This window comes from Miniopterus natalensis, chromosome 12 (genome assembly GCF_054644295.1).
Source record: "Miniopterus natalensis isolate mMinNat1 chromosome 12, mMinNat1.hap1, whole genome shotgun sequence".
NCBI lineage: Eukaryota > Metazoa > Chordata > Mammalia > Chiroptera > Miniopteridae > Miniopterus > Miniopterus natalensis.
The window spans coordinates 31,369,960-31,390,773 of NC_142092.1; the positions used below are offsets into that span (position 1 = coordinate 31,369,960).

The window sequence follows — 20,814 nt, forward strand, 5'->3', positions numbered from 1 at the left end:
TGTTCTAATTTAAATAGAGGCTTAGAGAAAGAGAAGAAGCTTTGCATCACCCTCTTTTTAACTAAAAAAAGGAAAATAGGTTAAGAACCTGAAAAATCAAGATGAAAAACTTATAAGGAAAATAACCTTTGAGCACAGAGCTGTAAATAAAAAGTGTTTTGTCTAAGACAGAAAATTCCACAAGTATATTCACAACTGGTATATGTTGTTATCGGCAAAAATGTTTGAATATTTTCATTTCCCAACCAAGTATCATTAGTATCTGGGAACAAAATAGCTTTAAAGGGGGAGAAAAAGAGCCCAAAATATAATTATCGAATGCTTGCTTTCAAGGTTAGGAGTAATGTTAAATGAAGTCTCATCAGTGAGGACAGTATAAGTTCTGCGCTATTTCATATGTCATGTGTGCATGTTTTCCCTTATTCTAGCAAAAAGATTAATGTTCTTTGGTATCTTTTTCTTCCTGATTTTATTCTTTAACATTTAGGTGCCTTGACCCAAGCCATTCGAAATTTTGCAAAAAGCCTTGAAGGTTGGCTTTCCAATGCCATGAACAATATTCCACAGAGAATGATACAAACCAAGGTACTCTTCTGTATCCTTGCTTTTCCATTTGTGTTTAGGAAATTATTCTGGGCTATGAATTTTATGTGTGTGCTATGAAATGGTGTTATGTAAAATGTTGATATTATAATCTGTACAACTTTTTTAAAACTGATATTTATTTTGTATTTTATACCCATGTAATAAAGAACTTGCACAAGAGATATCTGATAACACTCCTTTCAAAAAGGCTAGAGAAGCATTTTATTTTATTTTATTTTATTTTATTTTATTTTATTTTATTTTATTTTATTTTTTAATATATCTTTATTGATTTCAGAGAGAGAGGAAGGGAGAAGAAGAGAGAGATAGAAAATCAGTGATGACAGAGTCATTGATCAGCTGCCTCCTGCACGCCCCTGATGGGGGATCAAGCCCACAACCCGGGCATGTGCCCTTGCCAGGAATTGCACCAGGATCTCCTGGATAATAGGTCGATGCTCGACCGCTGAGCCACGCCCGACTGGGCTAGAGAAGCATTTTAAATGTGTATTTATAAGCCCTTTTCTAAAGGATATGTTTCAGATTGCTTGACTTCAAATATTAAAAAGAATAGCCTCAAATGTTCAAATAATTCCCATTTGAAGGAAGTTTCGATTTTTTAAGTCCCCAGCTACGCTCATTTTGTTGTGTCTTCACATAAATTTACGTGTCTTTCGTGTAAATTAATGTTCTTTTACTTTTTTAGGATTTTTTTTTCAATACTGGAGAATGCTTTTGTGAATGAAGCAATCATTTCTTACACTGAACAGTTATCTCATAATTGATCAGCATGTCTCAGGAATGTGGATTATTTATCTGGAAATATGAATTCTAGTCTCCACTTTGTCCCCTACTAACCCTGTCACTTGAGGTTGATCTGTGAACATTTCCCATGATGGGACTGAGCTAATTTTGCCTAAACTTTGGTACCAGAAATTACATTTATGGATTTTTGTGAATGGCTATATCCACTCTCAGACTCCAACAATATACATTATCTTTGAATTTGGGAGTATAGTTGATAGACTGAAGCTCTTGTAGCTGACAAGTCTGGGAACACAAGAAGCTCCCAGTTCTTTCTGCTTTGACTAAAATTTCACAGTAACACTTTCTGTTTCTAAACATACGGAAAAAATATTTCATTGATATTTCACCTTATATTTTTGCTTTTTAGATATGCTGTCAATACAGTAGGGGCAGCCACATATGGCTATTTAAATTTGAATTTTAAATTAAATTAAGTTGTAGTTTCTCAGTCACAATAACTATATTCAAGTGCTCCATAACACTATGTGGATAGTGGGTACAGTATGTGTAGCATTTTCATCATTGTAGAAAGTTCTCCATGGCAATGCCGTTCTAGTGTCACACTGATGTAGGCATATAAAAGAGGTGCTATTTGATTATGATGGCCAGAGGATTGCTTTCCAACCTGCAGAGTCAGTCATAGTCATAACTGTATGTCAGACAGCTGGAAACAACTCCCTTCCCAGGGTCATCAAAGTGGACGTGGTAGTGATCCAGCTGCAATACTGGTCATCTCATTGATCTCCAGATTTCATTTGATTTGCCTCGGTGGAGGGTACCTTCTGCTATTTCTCTCTCACTGGTGTGCAGCATTTTTTCAGCAGAATACTCAATTAATGAAGACAATCTACCCTGACAGAGGGAACAGAATAGTGAGATAACTGACAATTGATATCAAGATGCCTGGGTTCATACATATCCCATCACTGTAATACAGTTTCTGTGTAACTTTGAGCAAGCTACTTAACCTCGTTAAGTTATAATATGTGTCTAGTAGGATGGTTATGAGAATTGAACAAGGTAATATATTTGAGGCACTTAACACAGAGTCTGGCACATAGTATATACTTGATTAATATAAACCACAGGATTGGAAAAAAAAGTATAAGACTCTTCTTTTGAGGGTATGTGAACTTCCAAGATCCACATGGTCCTAAAACATCTTACTATCAAAAGAGAGCATCCTTTGACCTGTGAACACCTTCTACCACTCAGCCAACCGACTGTTCAATCAGTTGCGTCTTTTGTACCCATAGTAATTTAATGCCATGCCATACTTTCCTATAAATATGTTTAAATGCTCATTAGATCTACGGTGCATGTAAGAAGTTTCCATAAGATCATGGGATTTAGATATTTACCTAGACCTTTTTTTGGCGTTATCTTTGGTATCTTTTCTTGTAACCTGGCTCATTCATGTTTGTAGCAAGAAACAAATGGTATACCTGAAGGGGGAAACAATTGAAGAGGAGTTAAGAAGGGTTTACTTCCAGAAGTGTGAACAGAGTTAAGAAAAGGGGTGCTAAAGTACCTCAGGACTAGCAATAGTGAGAAGTCCTGAACATCCCTAGGTGTGAAGGGGAAAGTTGTGGCATTAAGAGATCCTCTTGCTACAGGACTGCGGCCTTGGGGACGGAAAGCAGTCTCTGCCAAAACAGGAAGAGAACAGAAATTGTGGGGGAATAAATACTTGACAACTCTTTGTTCCCATCTTTCAGTCGTTTGCCAGTGCCTGTCATTGGAAGCCAACCAGAAGCCATAGCGTAAGGGAGGCAGTGTCTAGAACATTCAGGCCAGTCTCCCTGGCACAGAGCAGCGTAGGTAAGGGTGGGAAGTAGGTTTTGAAGGGCAAGTGGAGTTTTCCTCACTAGCCCTTTTACAGAAACTTATATTCTGAAAAATAGTTCTGCTGCTTGTATCAGAAAAGTTTATTAGCTACCTATTTGCTAATAAAGGCTATGAACACTTTTATTTTACCTCAGAATTACCCAGGTTTCTATAAAATAAAGGTAATAAGAGTGAATCTGAATGACAGTGCTCTGAGAAGTATATATTTTTATTTATTTAAAAAAGTGGGACTCTATAGTTTGGTTATCCAAGTAAAAAGAAAAAAAAATTATTTGCCGAGTGTGTAGTTGACTATCCTACAGAGAGCAGGGGATAAAAGAAAATGAACATTTTTTTCCTGCTTCCCTAGAGAAAGTCATTTCTTGCTGTGGATGAGTAGTTACTTGTAAGACTGGTTTAATTAATGCTGCACTCAGATGTCGAAGAATGTGGGAGTTTGTTTTAGTCTTGACCTCAACCCACTCAAAAGGAAAATAATGCTCGGTTTAGAGATTTAAATGCTGTAATTTACAAGTAATCTCTCTCACCAAATGAATTTGAAATAAGTATCAGAGGAAAGCATTTAAAATTTGGCAAGGGAATAAAGGTTTGAACATTTTCAGTGGTTTCTCTTACCGGAGGGAAAAAAAGTCCCAATTTAATTGGATTTCTTTACAGGTTGCCGCTGTAAGTGCCTTTGCCCAGACTCTGCGAAGATACACGTCGCTCAATCACCTGGCCCAGGCAGCTCGTGCAGTGCTCCAGAACACTTCTCAGATTAACCAGATGCTCAATGACCTCAACCGTGTCGACTTTGCCAATGTCCAGGTACCCTGCTTTCTTTCAGAGCCTGTCTGAAGGGAAGACACTGAATGTTTTCTCCTTAATTAGGATCATCATATTTCTTTTGAAATCTCATCAATACACAGGCCGCATCTCTATTCACAATATCCCGAAAGAGGAGACTTTTACTCAGCTATGACTTCACTGCTCCTCTGTTTTGTGGTTAAAGTCTGCTAAGATGTATAGTGCTAGACTGCAACCTGTGTCACCAGGGTTTGCTGAATAGGTCATAGACTAAGGACAATCACGGTCTTTGAAGTTAGGTGGACAGGAGGTTAAATTCTTTTATCTCCTCACTGTGGGATCTTGGGCAAGTTCCTTAACTGCTCAGGGCGCCACTGTATAACACCTCTCTTAGATTATTGTTTATATATTTAGTAATGGCCAAAGCCCTTTGCCTTGTAACACACACGAGATATTTGTTCTTAATAGTGCCCCATCTTGAAAGAACTACGAACGACTGCATTTCAGAGTTTACTATAGGTGCCTGGTAAGTATTTGTTCATTTGAAAAGAATTAGGTGCAATGTATTTTGCTACTTTGATCATCCAAATGAAAAAAATATGTTTAAAACTTACGATCAAACTACTCGCTTTTACTTTAAAGTACACTTAAAAATAGCTAATTTAGGAATATTATTATGGAATCCCAACAAATAGTTTATTTCATATATTAAGAATCCCAGCAAATAGTTCATTTCAGATGCTAAAGTAATAAAGCTAATTGTTACCATATAAAAACATTGCCATTGCTCACTGAAAATACAAATAATAAAAGAAAAATACATAAACTAAACATAAAATTAAAAACGTTTGTGCTTCAAAAGACACTGTCAAGAAAATGAAATGACAACTGATAGAATTAAGAATATTTTTATAAATCATATATCTGATAAAAAATTTATTTAGAATCATATAAAGAACTGTTTCAACCCAATAATAAAAAGACAACCTAGTTAAAAAATGAGCAAAGATCTGAATAGACATTTCTCCAAAACAGATATTCAAATGGTCAATAATAAGCACCTGAAAAGATACTCAACATAATTCTCTACCAGGAAAATGAAAATTGAAACCAGTGAGATACTACTTCACACACACTAAAATGGGTATAATAAAAAAGAGAGATAATAACAAGTGTTGGTGAGGATGTGGAGAAATTGGAACCCTCAACACTACTGACTGGAATGTAAAATTAAAATGCCATACCCACTTTGGAAAACAACCAGGCAGTTCTAAAGTTTAAGCATAGAGTTTAGTATGTGACTCACCAAGTTATTCCTAGGTCTATACCAAAAGATATTAAAACGTGTACATGAATGTGCATAGCAGCATTACTCATATTAGCTACATAAAGGTATAAACAAGCCAGATGTCCATTAACTGATGAATGTGTAAATAAAATGTGGTATATTTACACATGGAATGTTATTGGACAATAAGACAAAATGAAGTTCTGATACGTGCTACAACTTGATGAACCTTAAAAACATTATAGTAAGTGAAAAAAGTCAGACACAAAGGGCCACACATTCTATGGTTCCATTTATATGAAATGTGCAAAATAGGTAAATCTATAGAGACATAAAGTAGATTAGTGGTTGCCTAGGTCCTGAGACTGGGGCGTTGGAAGGTGACAGATAAACGGTGTGAGGTTTCTTTTGGGGGAAATGAAAACATCCTAAAATTGATTGTGGTGATGGATGCATAACTCTGCATATAGTAAAAGCCATTGAACTGTATACTTTAAATGAGTGACATTGTATGATAATGTGAATCGTATCTCAATAAAACTTTTAAAATAACATAGCTTAAAACAATTACTCAGTTCCTAGAAATTTTAATATGCAGTTCTGGTCTAGTTTTATCATTTAAAACATATCAAAAAGTAATATTTGGGCTTTGTTCATTTTAGAATAGAGTAACGTAGTTGTTCTTTCTGACTTTCATGCATTGGGCTCAAACTTAAGATGTATATAAAGTTTTTTTTACTTTTTTTTTTTTTGGTGATTTTAGAGAGAGGAAGGGAGAGAGAGCGAGAAGTACTGATTGGTTGCCTCCTGCACATACCCCACGAGGATCAAACCTGCCGCCTGGATATGTACCCTGACTGGGAATCAAACCTCTTCGTGTGTGGGACAATGCTCCAACCACTGGGCCACACCAGCCAGGGCAATGTATATAAAGTTTTTAAAAATTTTATCTTTCTATATATTTATTAATTTCTCCATATACAAACACATATACATACACACATGCAAATGCATAACCTTTACAAGACCAAACTATCTGGTTTACAAAGCCATTAGTTTTATATATTTCAATGGAATTTATATGAACTAATTTAAGTGAGAATATTAAAAGTTCATATTGCCTTAATTTATACTGTTTTATATATTTCAAATATTTATTCATTCTAAAAATCTTTGTTTAAAAGTACCTTCAGAAAAGTTGAAGTAGTGAGGCAACTCCTAGTTTCAAAAAGTAATTTAAGTTCAATCACAGAAAATAAATGAATGAGTCCTAATATCTGAGATTTTAAATCTCCTGTTAACATTATTTTTCTTTGTGTATTAGTATGTCTGCAGCCCTATGACGTGTTGGGCTGACGTACTGAAATGCGTTCTTTCGGAGTATAAACACCAAAGTTGAGAACATCTTTGCATATAAATGGTTGGTTATGTGTCTCCTCTACTCCTCACTCTCCACCCAACTCTGAGGCTACTGTTTCCCTTCCTCTGATCTCAGCCACCAAGCTTCCTGGGCCCACATGACAGCTCTACTAAAACCTGTATGGTTAAACACCTGTCCTCCACATCCTCTTGCCTTTTCTCAGAAGACCGTGGACACAGTGGGGCCCTTCCTTTTTCCCTACCTGTTACTTCTCACACCTCTCTTCATTTTACTGAGTAATCTCCTTCTTAGGAAGATATCCCATCTTTAACTCCCTTCACTTTCCTTTTCTGTTCCAACTTTGGCCTGATTTCCTCAGTTGCCTGGTTTTCTCAGCCTGCTGCTTAGGGCTCACCTCCGTCACCCTCTCCTGTTCATTTGGAAGTTGCCCCGCCCCTACAAGATTAACCTCAGATATCTGACACACATAAGGGTGATGCTCCTTTAATAAGGAAACTTTAATTTAAAACAGTGAAATTACATGTAAGCATCAATATTATCATACTCTAAGAGCTTGAACATACCAAAAAGTTTCCTTCTGGATATTTATCTATCTTCCAGCATTTCATTATTCTCTAATTAAATCTCCTTTTCTTCCTGCATCCAGGATAATTTTTCTATTGCAGTATAGCTGGGTTTTTGTTTTATTTAATCAACAGCATAACAATGATAATCATTTTCTAATTTTTTTGAGTGTGACTGGGTAGTTTTCGTCTACACCATGGGCTAAATAGGCTTCAGTGGGTTGACCTGATAATCTATTGCATGTACTTGTGTTTCTGTATTTTAAAAACATTCTGATTTTAAAGCTTCTGTTATCTTGAATATAATTTATTTGTGAATTAAGAACACTTTTAATGTTCATCCTTAGCTTTTTCCATTATAGAAATGAAATATTCAAATTCTTTTCAGAAGGGAATACTTACAATATACTTTTCTGTTAGTATATTTTCAATCTTGAGAGTAGCACAATGAAGTATAATATAGTTTGAAAAGCCACAATAATGTCCTATGACTTTATTTCTCTAAGTTTGGTTTTAGATTATCATTATTATTATTATTTTTATTTTTTTTGTCAAAAACTAACTTCTAAAGGAAATAGTGAGTTTGAATTTATAGTCAGAAATGAAATGAAATTTTTCTGGGGTACTAATAAGTACCTCCTCCCAATTATCAGTGCACAAACAAGCAAAAATAATGTCCCCTATCATGGGTATAAAGTTTCATTTTTGCAAAATGAAAAAATTTTAGAGATCTATTGCACAATAAGGACATATACTGGACACTTAAAAAATGTTAAGATGATAAATTTTATCTGGTGTGTTTTTTTTACCACAATAAAAAAAATGGTTTCATACAGAAAGAAGTATAAAAGAAAGCAAACATATAGTTACAAGATTGCTAATTCTAGCATTATTCCTAGTAGTAAAAAATTGGAATGAACAGAAACGTCTAATTGTATGGAATTGGTAATGTAAATAATGCTATAATCATGCATTGAAGCAAAGTTAATCATTGAACATTAAATATAGGTCTATATTTGCCAAAATGGGAAGATAGTTATCATATATAGTTAAGTGAAAGAAAGCAGAATGTATCGGTTGATCTTCTTATTTTAAATATTTATATATGGATATGCATACATGCATATTCATAATGCATGTGAAAAGATTAAAGGTATATACAGTAGCATGTTGCAGTTATCTATGTTGGCCTTTAGATATTCTTAATATTTTGTTCCTTTTTGATTATTTGTATTTTCAATTTCTCTATTGTGACATTTTAATATACTTAAAATATTTAAAAGTTGTATTTAGGAGGTAAAATCTGAAAGTATTTATGACTGATTAGGTAAGAGAAAGGAGGATAGTAGATGGTGTCATCAGCTGGGAATATAGAAGAAACCATAGATTTCCCTGGGGAAGTAAAGTGAATGAAGTTGGGCATTTTGTATTTGAAGTACCTCCTTGTTGAAATGTCTCTTGAGTAGGTAAAGTTTACAGGATCAGCTAAGATGGTGGAACCAGAGAATGTAGAAAAGGGATTTATTCAGTTGAAGTTGTTGATTTGAATGACCCTGTCCTTAGAGAGTAGACAGAAGGAAAGCTATAGACAGTCTTCCCAGAAGACTACACACGCATTCACAATGTTTTAGGTATAGAATTAGGACCTTCACAGACACCCCTCCTCAGAAACTTAGCTTGAAAATACTCTCTGGACACAGTGAACCCAGCTTAAAAATTACTATCACATTTCATTTCTCTAATTTTATGTTTAGAGAAAATGAGGCCACTGAGATGAAATGAATTGCTTGATTCAGGCCCTATATTAAAATCCATATCATCTTACTCTCAGTCAAATATTATATTACAAAATAATTATATCCTGACCTTGAGAGTATAAGTTGTTTTTTTTAGTCTTAAAAAACAATATAGCACTGGAAACATTATAAAACTTGCGGTAACCACTGAAAGGTGGCCTTAAAAGTTCCTATTTTCAGCCCAGTTGGTGTGGCTCAGTAGTTGAGAATAGACCCATGAACCAAGAGATCCCTGGTTCGATTCCTGGTCAGGGCACATGACCAGGTTGCAGGCTTGAGCCCCAGTAGGGAACATGCAGGAGGCAGCCAATCGAAAATATCAGTGTTTTTATCTCTCCCTCTCCCTTCCTCTCTTTCTAAAATCAATAAAAACACATTTTTTTTAAAAGTCCCTATTTTCATTGCTCTCACCAAACATGAAACTTCCTAGTCAGAACCAGAAGGAAAACTGTAAGAATTGAGTTTCTTGGCAGTTAGCATATTTACATTTTTTCAAAAGTATTTTTGTTGTGATTGTTGTTTTAAGATTTGTAAGTTAATTTGCATTCATAACTTCGCCTTCACCGCCCTGGAGATTTGTTTCCCATTTATAAAACTCATACAGCACATGCTCCACCTAGTACTGTTCAGCGTTTGTTTCTGTTTTTATCCTGAGGGACTGCTTTTGGCCAGTTGAATCTATTATTTATCCATATGACTTACCCTAAATCTTCTCAAATAAGTTGGCTTTAAAGTTTTATCTGATTGGGACGGGGGAGGAAAGAGAACTTGTGAAGGCAACATAAACGGAATAGAGTGAAAGACCTTGCACCCTGTTGGCTCAGGCTTCTGTTTCCTTCAGTAATGGACGTTTTAGTTGTCCATACAGACCAGCTAATGTAGAAAAGCCAAGTCGTGCTTTTATGTCACATCACGTTTTCATGCACAGAGGCGATGGTAGTTTTCTTAACAGCTGACAAGTAAGTAGTCGCTCATTTTCTCAATCTGTTTAAATAGTTGGAAGCTTTCATTATCAGTTCCCTTCATGCCTCTGGTTTGTGTACCGCCATCCAATGAACAGATGTTGAGTTGAACTTTTCCTTTGCTTTCTGTTACTGTCCCAGGAGCAGGCTTCCTGGGTGTGCCAGTGTGATGACAACATGGTTCAGAGACTAGAAACAGACTTCAAGATGACTCTTCAGCAGCAGAGCACCCTGGAGCAGTGGGCTGCGTGGCTGGACAATGTGATGATGCAGGCCCTGAAGCCCTATGAAGGAAGACCCAGTTTTCCGAAAGCTGCCAGGCAGTTTCTGCTAAAATGGTCTTTCTACAGGTATCATCTCAATTTTCACTGAGCTTTATTTTTCATAGTCTGCAAATATGTATGTACACGTTTTTCAGACAAAAGAAAATAAGTAAGTGGAGACTTTCGTTTGCAGAAACTTCCTGTTGTGACTATCTTCAACCCAGCTCATTGACTGGAACATTATGGAATTATACCAAGAGGCTTATGAAAATCAGCTTTCTCCTCAAAGCCCTAGAGTTCTCAGGTGGGGACGTCCAAGGTTCCAGTCTAGAGAACGTGTTCAGCAACAGCCAGGAAAGGGCTACTGTCCTCCCTCTGGCAAACATGCATTATTTAGGTTCCTTTCTTGAGACCTTAGCACCACTCTTCTTTTTATTCTCTGGTTCAGTGATTCTCAGAGACCAGTAGCATCACTATGGCTTGGAAACATGTTAGAAATAAAAATTCTCAGGTCCCTCCCCCAAATCTGTTTACATCAGAAACTGCAGAGGTGAAGCCCACAAAACTGCATTATAAATGTCCAGGTGATTCTGAGGCATGCTCAACACCATGTTAGTTAGTTAATTTCTTAATTTGGTTGATTACAACTGTTTTCAAACCCAGCTGCACATCAGAATTAATGTAAAAAAAAAATTCCTAGGTACCTCCCAAAACTACTGGGTCAAAATCTTGATGGTTAGTGAGTAATGATTAGGAATAAATCAGAAATTCTTTCTTCAAAAACTGATTCCTGGCCCTGGCCAGGTTACTAAGTTGGTTGGAGCATCATCCTGTATGCCAAAAGCACTGCCAGTTTGATTCCCAGTCAGGGCACTTACCTAGGTTGTGGGTTTGATCTCCGGTCAGGGGTGTATGGGAGGTAACATCGATGTTTCTCTCTCTCTCCCTCCCCTCTCCCAAACATATCCTCAGGTGAGGATTTAAAAAAACAAACACAAAAAGTTTATTTCTGGTGATCTAATGCATAGCTACTTTACTATCCAATAATCTAGTAGGCAGAACAAAATCACTTTTGTCTAAAATAATATAGATTTGAATGTATATTTTTGCAGACACAGAAGACAAAGGCTTTCAGGTTACTTGATATATGGTATCAAAGATCTGCCTCAAGGGTTCAAAACAGAGCCTAAGATGGCATATATACCATATATACTTGGGATGGAATTGACAGAGGAGTTCCATTTCATAAGTTAGATAAACTATATTTTTCACCCTGGCATTTGTTCTTGTGGTGAGAGTTGATTTCTTTGCTTCTTTAGATAAAGGTGACCCCATTGGCTTGGGCCTAAAAGCCAGATCTACTTTGAGGTTTGGACAGGTCCCTAAGTTTGATCCTATGCAGCCAGGCGCATATCAGAAAGTAGTGACCACAGGACGTCCCACTGACTGTGGCTGTGGGTACATCATCTGGACGTCAGCGGTGAGTCCAAAGCTAGTGGTGATGAGAGAAGATATATGAAGATGTAACAGAGTTTAGGAGCTGGTAGTGCCCATGAACCCAGTAAGCCCAGACTATGGGATTTCGTCTTGGTTTGATCACCTTTATAAAGATGGACTTAGAGATCTTTTAATTATGATGGTAGTTGTTTTGGTTTTTATTGTGACTTCTTTTTTAGCCAGTTTGGTCCAACTCTTATTTCTTAAACTGAAGTAGAGCTGCAGATCTACTATATATGTTTAATTAAGAGTTAAATTATCCTTACATCCTGAAAATAGTTTTCTAGTGTCCAGCAAAGGTTCAACTGCAGTGAAAGAAAGCCTGCCAGCTTTGTGTGGTTGCTTCGTTTTTATTCTTGGAATGAAATAATTCCACAGCTCTGTCTCACATATATCTAATACTTGTAACCCACATGATTTGAGAAGCACCTTACGAAGGTGCTGTCTGACTCTGGTGACCCACTGGTGTGCTTCGGTAAAGCCAATGCTAGGTTTAGATCTGAGTGTTAGTGAGAGGTATAAATTCTCCCTGGATACATAGGGAAGATTTAGAACACAGTGTCACAGTGTCCTCAAAGTACTAATAGTAGAATTCAGACTTTTAATTTGGGAATATTTCTTAAGAAGATTTCATGTATTTTCCCATTAGCTTGCAAGTTGATTTTTTATTCACCCATTTTCCCCCTAGAAAATGATATAGAGGGTATATGTGTTTCGTGAATGAGTGATGAAATAGAAGTTACACTAGCTGGTTGTTCTGAAACCCAGACGACCAAAAGCAGAATGCATCCTCTGTATCAGAAAAAGCAAGGGTTTTTTCCCTTCTCACTGCTTTCTTGTGTTGTTATGTCAGACCTGCCCTTCCTTCTTCCTGTAGGTTTTTATTTTTACTATATTTAGTTGATAGCATTTTAGAAATACACCCCTGGAGCCTTTGTTTCCACAGAGATCTGTTGCAGGTATGTTGAAAAGAGAAAATTACTTACTTGTATTTTTGTTCTTGCAGATATACAAACCCAGATCATCACTTGCCTGCCCTCTGTCCTCTCTGAGTTGGGGATAATTGGCTTGTTATTATTAGACACTATTATGGTTATTATTTTCATTTCAAAAAGTCTTGCAGGCGTACAGTGCAGGGCACAGAAGGAAAGGCATATTCAGACAGATGCATACCTCCTGCTGATAGGCAAAGTCAATAGCTTAAAAACCTAAGAGCCTTTGAAATCTGAACTGTTTTTTACTAAGGCATTAGAACATATTGAGTAATGAAAACTGCATTTACAAACTATCAGAGAAGCAGAAATGCAGGTATTTTTTTAATGTTTTTAGCATTGTAGTAAGAATTTGGCACGTATACAGACTCTCCATTTCTGAAGTCGGTTAATCTCATAATTTCTAAAATTCTGTGTGTCTATTTACATGCACACAAATATAGAAAAGGACTGGCAGAGAATCATGATATCAACTGGCAGTTGATGAATTGCTGCAAACACCCTCTTTTCCAAATGGGGGGTCTCTGCTTGCCTTACCTGGCTTTGAATGGCTACTGTTAGCTCCCTGGGAGGTGGGAAAAAAATAATCACCGTCTTTCTTAGGCAGAAATGGAGAAGTTATGTGGGCCATTTCTCAGCTTGTGTGTTTTGTGGATAACAGAACACAGCATTACTCGGCCACCGTGAGGGTCAACCAAATATCCCATTTTTAAGGAATGAAATTTATAGCTTTAATAGTGATTTGAAAGGGGACACAGAGAACCTAGTTTTCCTACAACTGGACAATATGTAAATCTTCCAAAAAGTAACAATCTTTTGGAATCATCGGTAAGCACTGTTTGAAAAGAGAGTTCAGGCCCCGGCCGGGTAGCTTAGTTGGTTAGAGCATCATCCTGATAAGCCAAGGTTGCAGGTTTGATCCCCAGTTAGAGCACATATAGAAATCAACCAATGAATGCATAAATAAGTGGAACAATAAATCAATATTTCTCTCTCTCCCCGTCTCCCTCTCTCCTTCCCTCCCTCCCTCTCCATAAAAACAATAAAAATACAATTTAAAAAAGAAAAGAAAAGAGCTCGGCCGGGCGTGGCTCAGGGGTTGAGTGTCAACCTAGGATCCAGGTGATCAGGGTTCAATTCCCGGTCAGCACACATGCCCAGTTGCGGGCTTGATCAAGGACTCATCATTGATGTTTCTATCTCTCTCTCTCCCCTCCTTTCCTCTCTCTGAAATCAATAAAGATATATTTAAAAATAATAATAATAATAAATAAAATAGAAAAGAAAAGAGTGTTCCCAAGTGGGTCACAGGTGTGATGTTCTCATCTTTCTTCCTAGGAAGGGTGTGATATATCCCCAAATACACAAAGAGGCAGATTGAGTGTCATGTGTCAGAGTAATGTTTCAGTTTCCACACCATGAATTATAAAGATAAATACACAAGGGTATTTCTCATCCATTATCAAATAATTAACATTTATTACTGATTTTAAAAGAAGCTGAATTTGTGGTAACTTAGCAACATGAAATTCAATGGAGCCAATTCTGCAGCATATCTTAAAGAACTCTGAATCAGACAATAGCTTTCTAATTAAACTGTTAATTGTGTCATTTAATACTTGGCTTGTAAGGCAGAGGCCCAACACTGAGAGAATGAAGTAGACATAGCATTAATATAATTCAACTGATTCTTTTCTAAACATGTGACAATAATTTCATGGCATTCTTATCAGTATTTTTAAAAGATAACTAGGTATTTCTCTGGCCTGATGGCTCAGTTGCTTAGAGCATTGTCCTGTTGACCAAAAGGTTGCAGGTTCGATTCCCAGTCAATGAAAACATATCCTTGGGTAAAGTTTTAAAAAAAAATGTTTAAAAGATAACTAGGTATTAAAACTGAAGGTTAGTAGATTTTTTTTTTCCATTTTCCAACAGAAGTTGGTGTTACTGAGAGCTACTAGTGACCTCCAGACCCCATCACCTGTTCTGCTCCTTGCTTGCTTGACCTCCAGCCACACTAGCCTCTCCTGGCTGTTCTTTAAACACATCAAACATAGGCCTGCCTCAAAGTCTTTGCATTTGCTCTCCTTTACTCTAGGACAGCTCACATATTCACATGCTCAATCCCTCATTTCAACCCAGTTCCTGATTAAATATCACCACCTCAGAAAGAATTTTCCTGACTCCCTAACTTAAAATGCCTGCTGTCATTGCTCTCCAGCCTCTTCCTGATTTAATTTTTTCATAGGATTTATCAATACCTAACTTTATGTTTTATATCGACTTGTGTTTTTATTGACTGTCTCTCTTACTAGAATGTGAGCTCTGTTGAAACCAAATTTTTTCCTCTCTTGTTCTAGAACAAGACCCTGACATGGAGTAGAAACACAATAAATATCTGTTGAATGAATGAATGTGAATTCTCTTGGGAAAAAAATAATTGACTTTGCATTTCTTTTAATAATGTTAGAAAGCTAATCAATATGTTTGCTCCCCTTAGCCATTTACATGATTTCAGGATTATGATATATATTTTTTAAAATATGTTTTTATTGATTTCAGAGAGAGGAAGGGAGAGGGGGAGAGAGATAGAAACATCTATGGTGAGAGAGTCATTGATCAGCTGCCATCTGCACACCCCCTGCTGAGAATCGAGGCCACAACCGGGACATGTGCCCTGACTGGGAATTGAACTATGACCTCCTGGTTCATAGGTTGATGCTCAACCACTGAGCCACATCAGCTGGGTTCAGAGTTATGATATTTTAAGGGAACTAGAAAGCCCTAAAATAACTTAAATCATTCATAATTTTACTACCCAGAAATAACCACTGGTAAAATGTTTCTTTTAGTGTTATATAAAATTGGGATCCAGTTGTTTATCACAATTCATTATCTGTATTTTTCCTTACCATTTTTCATTTAACATTATATCTTGAACATTTCTTAGCACTAAATATCGTTAGAAACATGATTTTCATGTCTTCACAATATTCCATTATGTGTGTGTCTCACAAGTTATTTAAATATTCCCTTTTCTCTCATTCTTAAACATTTAGGTAGTTTTAGGTGTTTTGATACAATTATAAAATACTGTAATGATTATATTTGTATAAAATTACACATATATCCTCAGATAAATTCTGGTAGGAGGGTTTGAACTTTTTAAAGTGACTAATACTATTTCAATGAATAATGTCCCAATGCTAATAAAACATTAAACATACCCATTTATTCAGGCATAGAATTTTAAAAAACACACCTGTAGAATTTAAAAAAACACACCTGGATAGATTTTATTGTTAAATGGGCTCATATTTTACATTTTACTTCTTTAACTTAACATTATATTATCAACATTGTTCCATGTTACTACCTTTATGTCTACCTACCTCATTTCTTTAAACTATTGCATAAAATTCCATATGTGAATGAACCACAATTTGTTTAATCAGCATCTTACTAACGGATATTCAGTTTTCACAGTAGTTTCTTACAAGTATAAATATTGCTGCAATTAAAACTATCTTTGCTCGTTTGTATAAATTTCTAGAATTGGACTTGCTAGGTCAAAGGATTTGTGCATGTTAAATTTTGACAAATATTGCCAAATTTCCCTCCATAAAAGTTTCATGAATTTATACTTGCAGAAACAGTAACATGAGAGTTCTTTAGCCATACCCTCTGGATCTTTTACTGTCTTACAGTAAAATAGATGGTATAAATAAAATAGATGATTAATTTGTATTTCTTTTCATTTTGAATGAGATTAGCCATATTTTTAAAATGTATTCATTGAATTTATTGGAGGTGACATTGGCTAATAAAAGTATATAGGTTTCAGGTGTACAATTCTCTAATACACCTTCTCTGTATTATATGTGTGTTCACCACCCCACGTCAAGTCTCCTTCTATCGTCTTTTACACGCTTCACCCTCTTCTGCTTCCCTCCCACCCCTCTTGCCCTCTGGTAATCACCATACAGTTGTCTGTGTCCGTGAGTTGTTTTTTCCCTTAATCCCTTCACCTTTTTCACCCAGCCCCAACACCCTTCCCCCCTGACAACTGCCAGCCTGTTCTCCGTATCTATACGTTTGTTTCTATTTTGTTTTAGTTTATATTGTTCATTAGATTCTACAAATATGTGAAATCATATGGAACTTGTCTTTCTCTGACTGCCATAGTATTTCACTTAGCATAACACTGTCCAGGTCCATCCGTGCTGTTGCAAAGGGTAAGATTTCCCTCTTTTTTTATAGCCAGGTAGTATCCCGTTGTGTAAGTGTGCCACAGCTTTTTTCATCCACTCATCTACTGATGGACACTTGGGCTACTTCCAAATCTTGTCTATTGTAAATAAGTTTGCAATGAACATAGGGGTGCATATATTCTTTTGAATTGGTGTTTCAGGTTTCTGTGGATATATTCCCAGAGGTGGAATTGCAGGGTCATAGGCAGTTCCATTTTTAATTTTTTGAAGTAACTCCATATGCTCTCCACAGTGGCTGCACCAATCTGCACTCCCACCAACAGTGCACGAGGGTTCCTTTTTTTTTTTCACATCCCCACCAAGGCTTGTTATTTGTGAATTTATTGATGGCAGCCATTCTGACAGGTGTGAGGTGATAGCTCATTGTGGTTTTAATTTGCGTCTCTCTGATGATTAGTGACGTTCAGCGTCTTATTTTGTATGTTTGTTAGACGTGTCTTCTCTAGGCTGTATTTTAAATCTTTACTGTCTTCCTTCAGGAAGAGAGATGCAATTAAGAGTGAATATTCTGCTCTTGCATTACTTAATTTTTTAAAAATTATTTACTTCACATCAAATTTGGATAAGTATGGGTAAAAATATAATGCAATATTTTATTGTCATTTTTGTGTTGTTTATATTTTTGCTTTTTTAATTAGAGGATGCTCTTCCTTTTAAATTTTTTCCATAGAAAAAGAAATGTTTCGTTTCAGTAGCTATTATATTTATATTAATTATGTGCAAATAATGTGTCACTGAATTTTAAGAAAGTTATGCATAGAATTTTAAACAGAGCTTTGTCATATATCTTTTGGCATATAAATTAAAATCAATCTATTTTTCTTTATTCATTTACAGAGTTCTAAACTTAAGGCATTCATGAAGATATTTTACTCTAATATATCATTCACTGGAACTACCCTTTATGATAATGAGCATATTATTAACTAATATATGTAGTCGTATAGTAATGGATAGTTTTCTTAAGATCTCATGTACTTTATCTCACTTGATCCTTAGGCTAACCTTGAATGACATGCTCACAGTCAAGATCACATAGTGGTTAACTTGGGTCTCACTCCAAACCCAAGCTTTTTTTTCTTTTTAGAAAATAGATTTACTAATGAAAGGTCCTTTGTCATCATCATGTTTTAACCACTCCTGTTCTTGCTGCCATAACCAAAGGCAGAATGTGAGCTCAGCAATTCCTGTTCCATGTGTTATGATCACAGCCACTTATATTTAAGTAGTGGTCTTTTTATTCATAAGTGCATTTCAGATCCTTGAAATAATCACATAAGTTAGATAAGACCAAAAATATTGGTTTCATTTTTACCCAAGAGGATAAACAATCTCAGGGAAATGATTTGTTTGACATCGACAGGGTAACGAGTCAGAATCAGAATCCAGTGTTTCAGAGTTTGAGATCTCCATTGATAATCTGTCACTTATAAAGTTGAATGTATAGAATTTTATATATTAGTAGCATCTGTATAAATAAACTTGACGTAGAAACAGAAAACAAAAGTATGGCCTTCTATTTTTTCATCTGCCTGACATTTTATAATTTTCACTGCAATCTGAGATTTAGGAACATCAGCCTATACATTTGTGAGATTCTTTCGCTTCCTCCTCTCTGAGAATATAATGGCTGTTTAGTTTCCCTAGGCCAAAAATATCCAGAAAAGACCACTAAATAAAAGTGATGAAACACACACACAGACCAAGACACCCCACACATACCCCTCTCTGACTCTAAGTTAGAAATATTAAAGAGGTTTGATGTGCAAGGACAAGCTAATGACCGGCTTATCCTCAGCGAAGCCAAAATTTTATTTTGAACTCATTTACATTTTAAATATAATCAAGTTTATTATTAGTATTTTATTAATATTGTTCATATTTTGGCATTATATTCTATAAATTCAAGGTTCATATTTTTCAAACTTATGCATTTCTTTGTTAATTTATTATACTTCTTGGAAGTGGATGGAAAATCACCTTAATTAAAGTGGAAATCAGTAATAAACTGGAATCACAATAAATTTGCCTTCCAACCCAACTTTCACAGATCCCTCTACATACTCACCTACATTCTACATTGCCACACCTGGGAACATTGCTTAGTACATTTTGTAACCTTTGTGTGGCACAAATACCTCTCTTCCCGAAGCATGCATCAAAGTCACTAACATTGAAAGGTGAAAACACGGTGTTTATCCCTCAATACGATTTTCACTTTGAGTTGCTTTTTCTTATGGTGGTGATGAGTTGTCAACCTTTCAAAAATATTTTATATTCAATTCTGACCCATATGGGAATTTAATGGAATCATCAGACTTGCCTGTGATAGTAAAATGGCTTTTCCTGTGAAGACCTGTCTAGCTCTAATAAAGATATAAGCAAGTGTCAATGAGGGTTACCTCTTTTACCACCCTGTTTCAAAGAGTTGAGCCAACTGCTTTCAATCATGAAAGAATTGCGTGGCAGATTATGTGCTAAACCAGCCTTTCAGACCTCCAACTTGGCTTCTTTAAAGAGGAAAAGTAGATTGAACTCTAATCCCGGTCACTGATATTGGCTGCATCTGTTTTTTCTCTTGGAACAGCTCAATGGTTATTCGGGACTTAACCTTACGCAGTGCTGCTAGCTTTGGCTCCTTCCACCTGATCCGTCTCCTCTACGACGAGTATATGTTCTACTTAGTAGAGCATCGTGTTGCTCAGGCAACAGGAGAAACACCCATAGCAGTCATGGGCGAGGTAAGAGAAGCCGAAAGAGCTATGACCCACTAGGCTTTTTAGAAAGAACCCGAATTACATTTTAATCTAAGTATATTAATTATTGATTAAAGCAATAGTTCCTAACCAATAAGTCTGAGATCCTGGAAGGGCTGTGGAATTATTTCAGGGGGTCCTTAAATCTCTCTGTTCATATGTATTTTCTTAAAGGATTCTAAAATTATAGATTACATCATGTGGAAGTTCATGGGATGTTGGCATATGTTACAGAGGTACCTAGGTAAAAGAAAAGTTTGAGAATCACTGGACTAAAAAAAACCTAATTGAATGGAAAATAAGAAAGATTAATGCTTCTGATAAAACTAAGGACTAAGAACACAGAGGAAAAAGTTAAATATGTATTTCATAGATTCTTTTTCCCAGTGTCCAAACGTCATAATGACTGATTCTATTTCAGAAGGCGATGACGATGATGATGATAGCTAACATTTGGGGGGCACTGATATGTGCCAGGCACAGTTCTAAGTCCTTTACATGTAACAAGGCATTTAGCACAAGTCTTTGAGATGGGTACTACTTTATCCTGTTTTACAGAGGAGCATCTGAGATTCAAGTTGAAGGCTGAGACAGACAGATTAGATGGTTACATAGCTAGTAAGTGGTGGAGATCTGGTTTGAATACTCAGTCAGCTTTTCAGAGCCATGCTGCTCATCACTAAAGATTTTCAACAAGTGTAAAAAAGCTAAAACTCTGAAGTTACTATAAACAAGGGTTTGTTAATATAATTAGGAATAGATGCAAATGCTCAGATGATTCTGCATTGGCTCATTTTGTTGTACTGAATTGGTGTACTTGAGATGCTGCTAGATTATACTAGGTTAGACAACATTACAAAGTACCCACAGCAGTAAAGAAGACATGTTCATTTTTAAGTTCTGTATATGTGCTTATTTAAATATAAAAAGTGAAAATAAATGTGAGATGCTTTTCCTAGTTAAATAAATATGATAGTAAAGGTATAAGTTTAAAAATATATTAAAATTCCTCAAGGACC

The 20,814-nt window shown here is 36.0% G+C and overlaps 1 protein-coding gene across 1 annotated transcript in view; it reads left to right on the top strand.

Annotated features, from left to right (window-relative positions):
- Positions 1 to 20,814, top strand: part of RFX3 (regulatory factor X3) — a 253,325-nt gene that overhangs the window by 209,600 nt on the left and 22,911 nt on the right. Inside the window, exons 12-15 of the mRNA XM_087822682.1 lie at positions 488 to 585; positions 3,898 to 4,047; positions 10,158 to 10,366; positions 19,627 to 19,780. Coding sequence (XP_087678808.1) covers positions 488 to 585; positions 3,898 to 4,047; positions 10,158 to 10,366; positions 19,627 to 19,780 — 611 coding nt within the window. The remainder of the gene's footprint in view (positions 1 to 487; positions 586 to 3,897; positions 4,048 to 10,157; positions 10,367 to 19,626; positions 19,781 to 20,814) is intronic.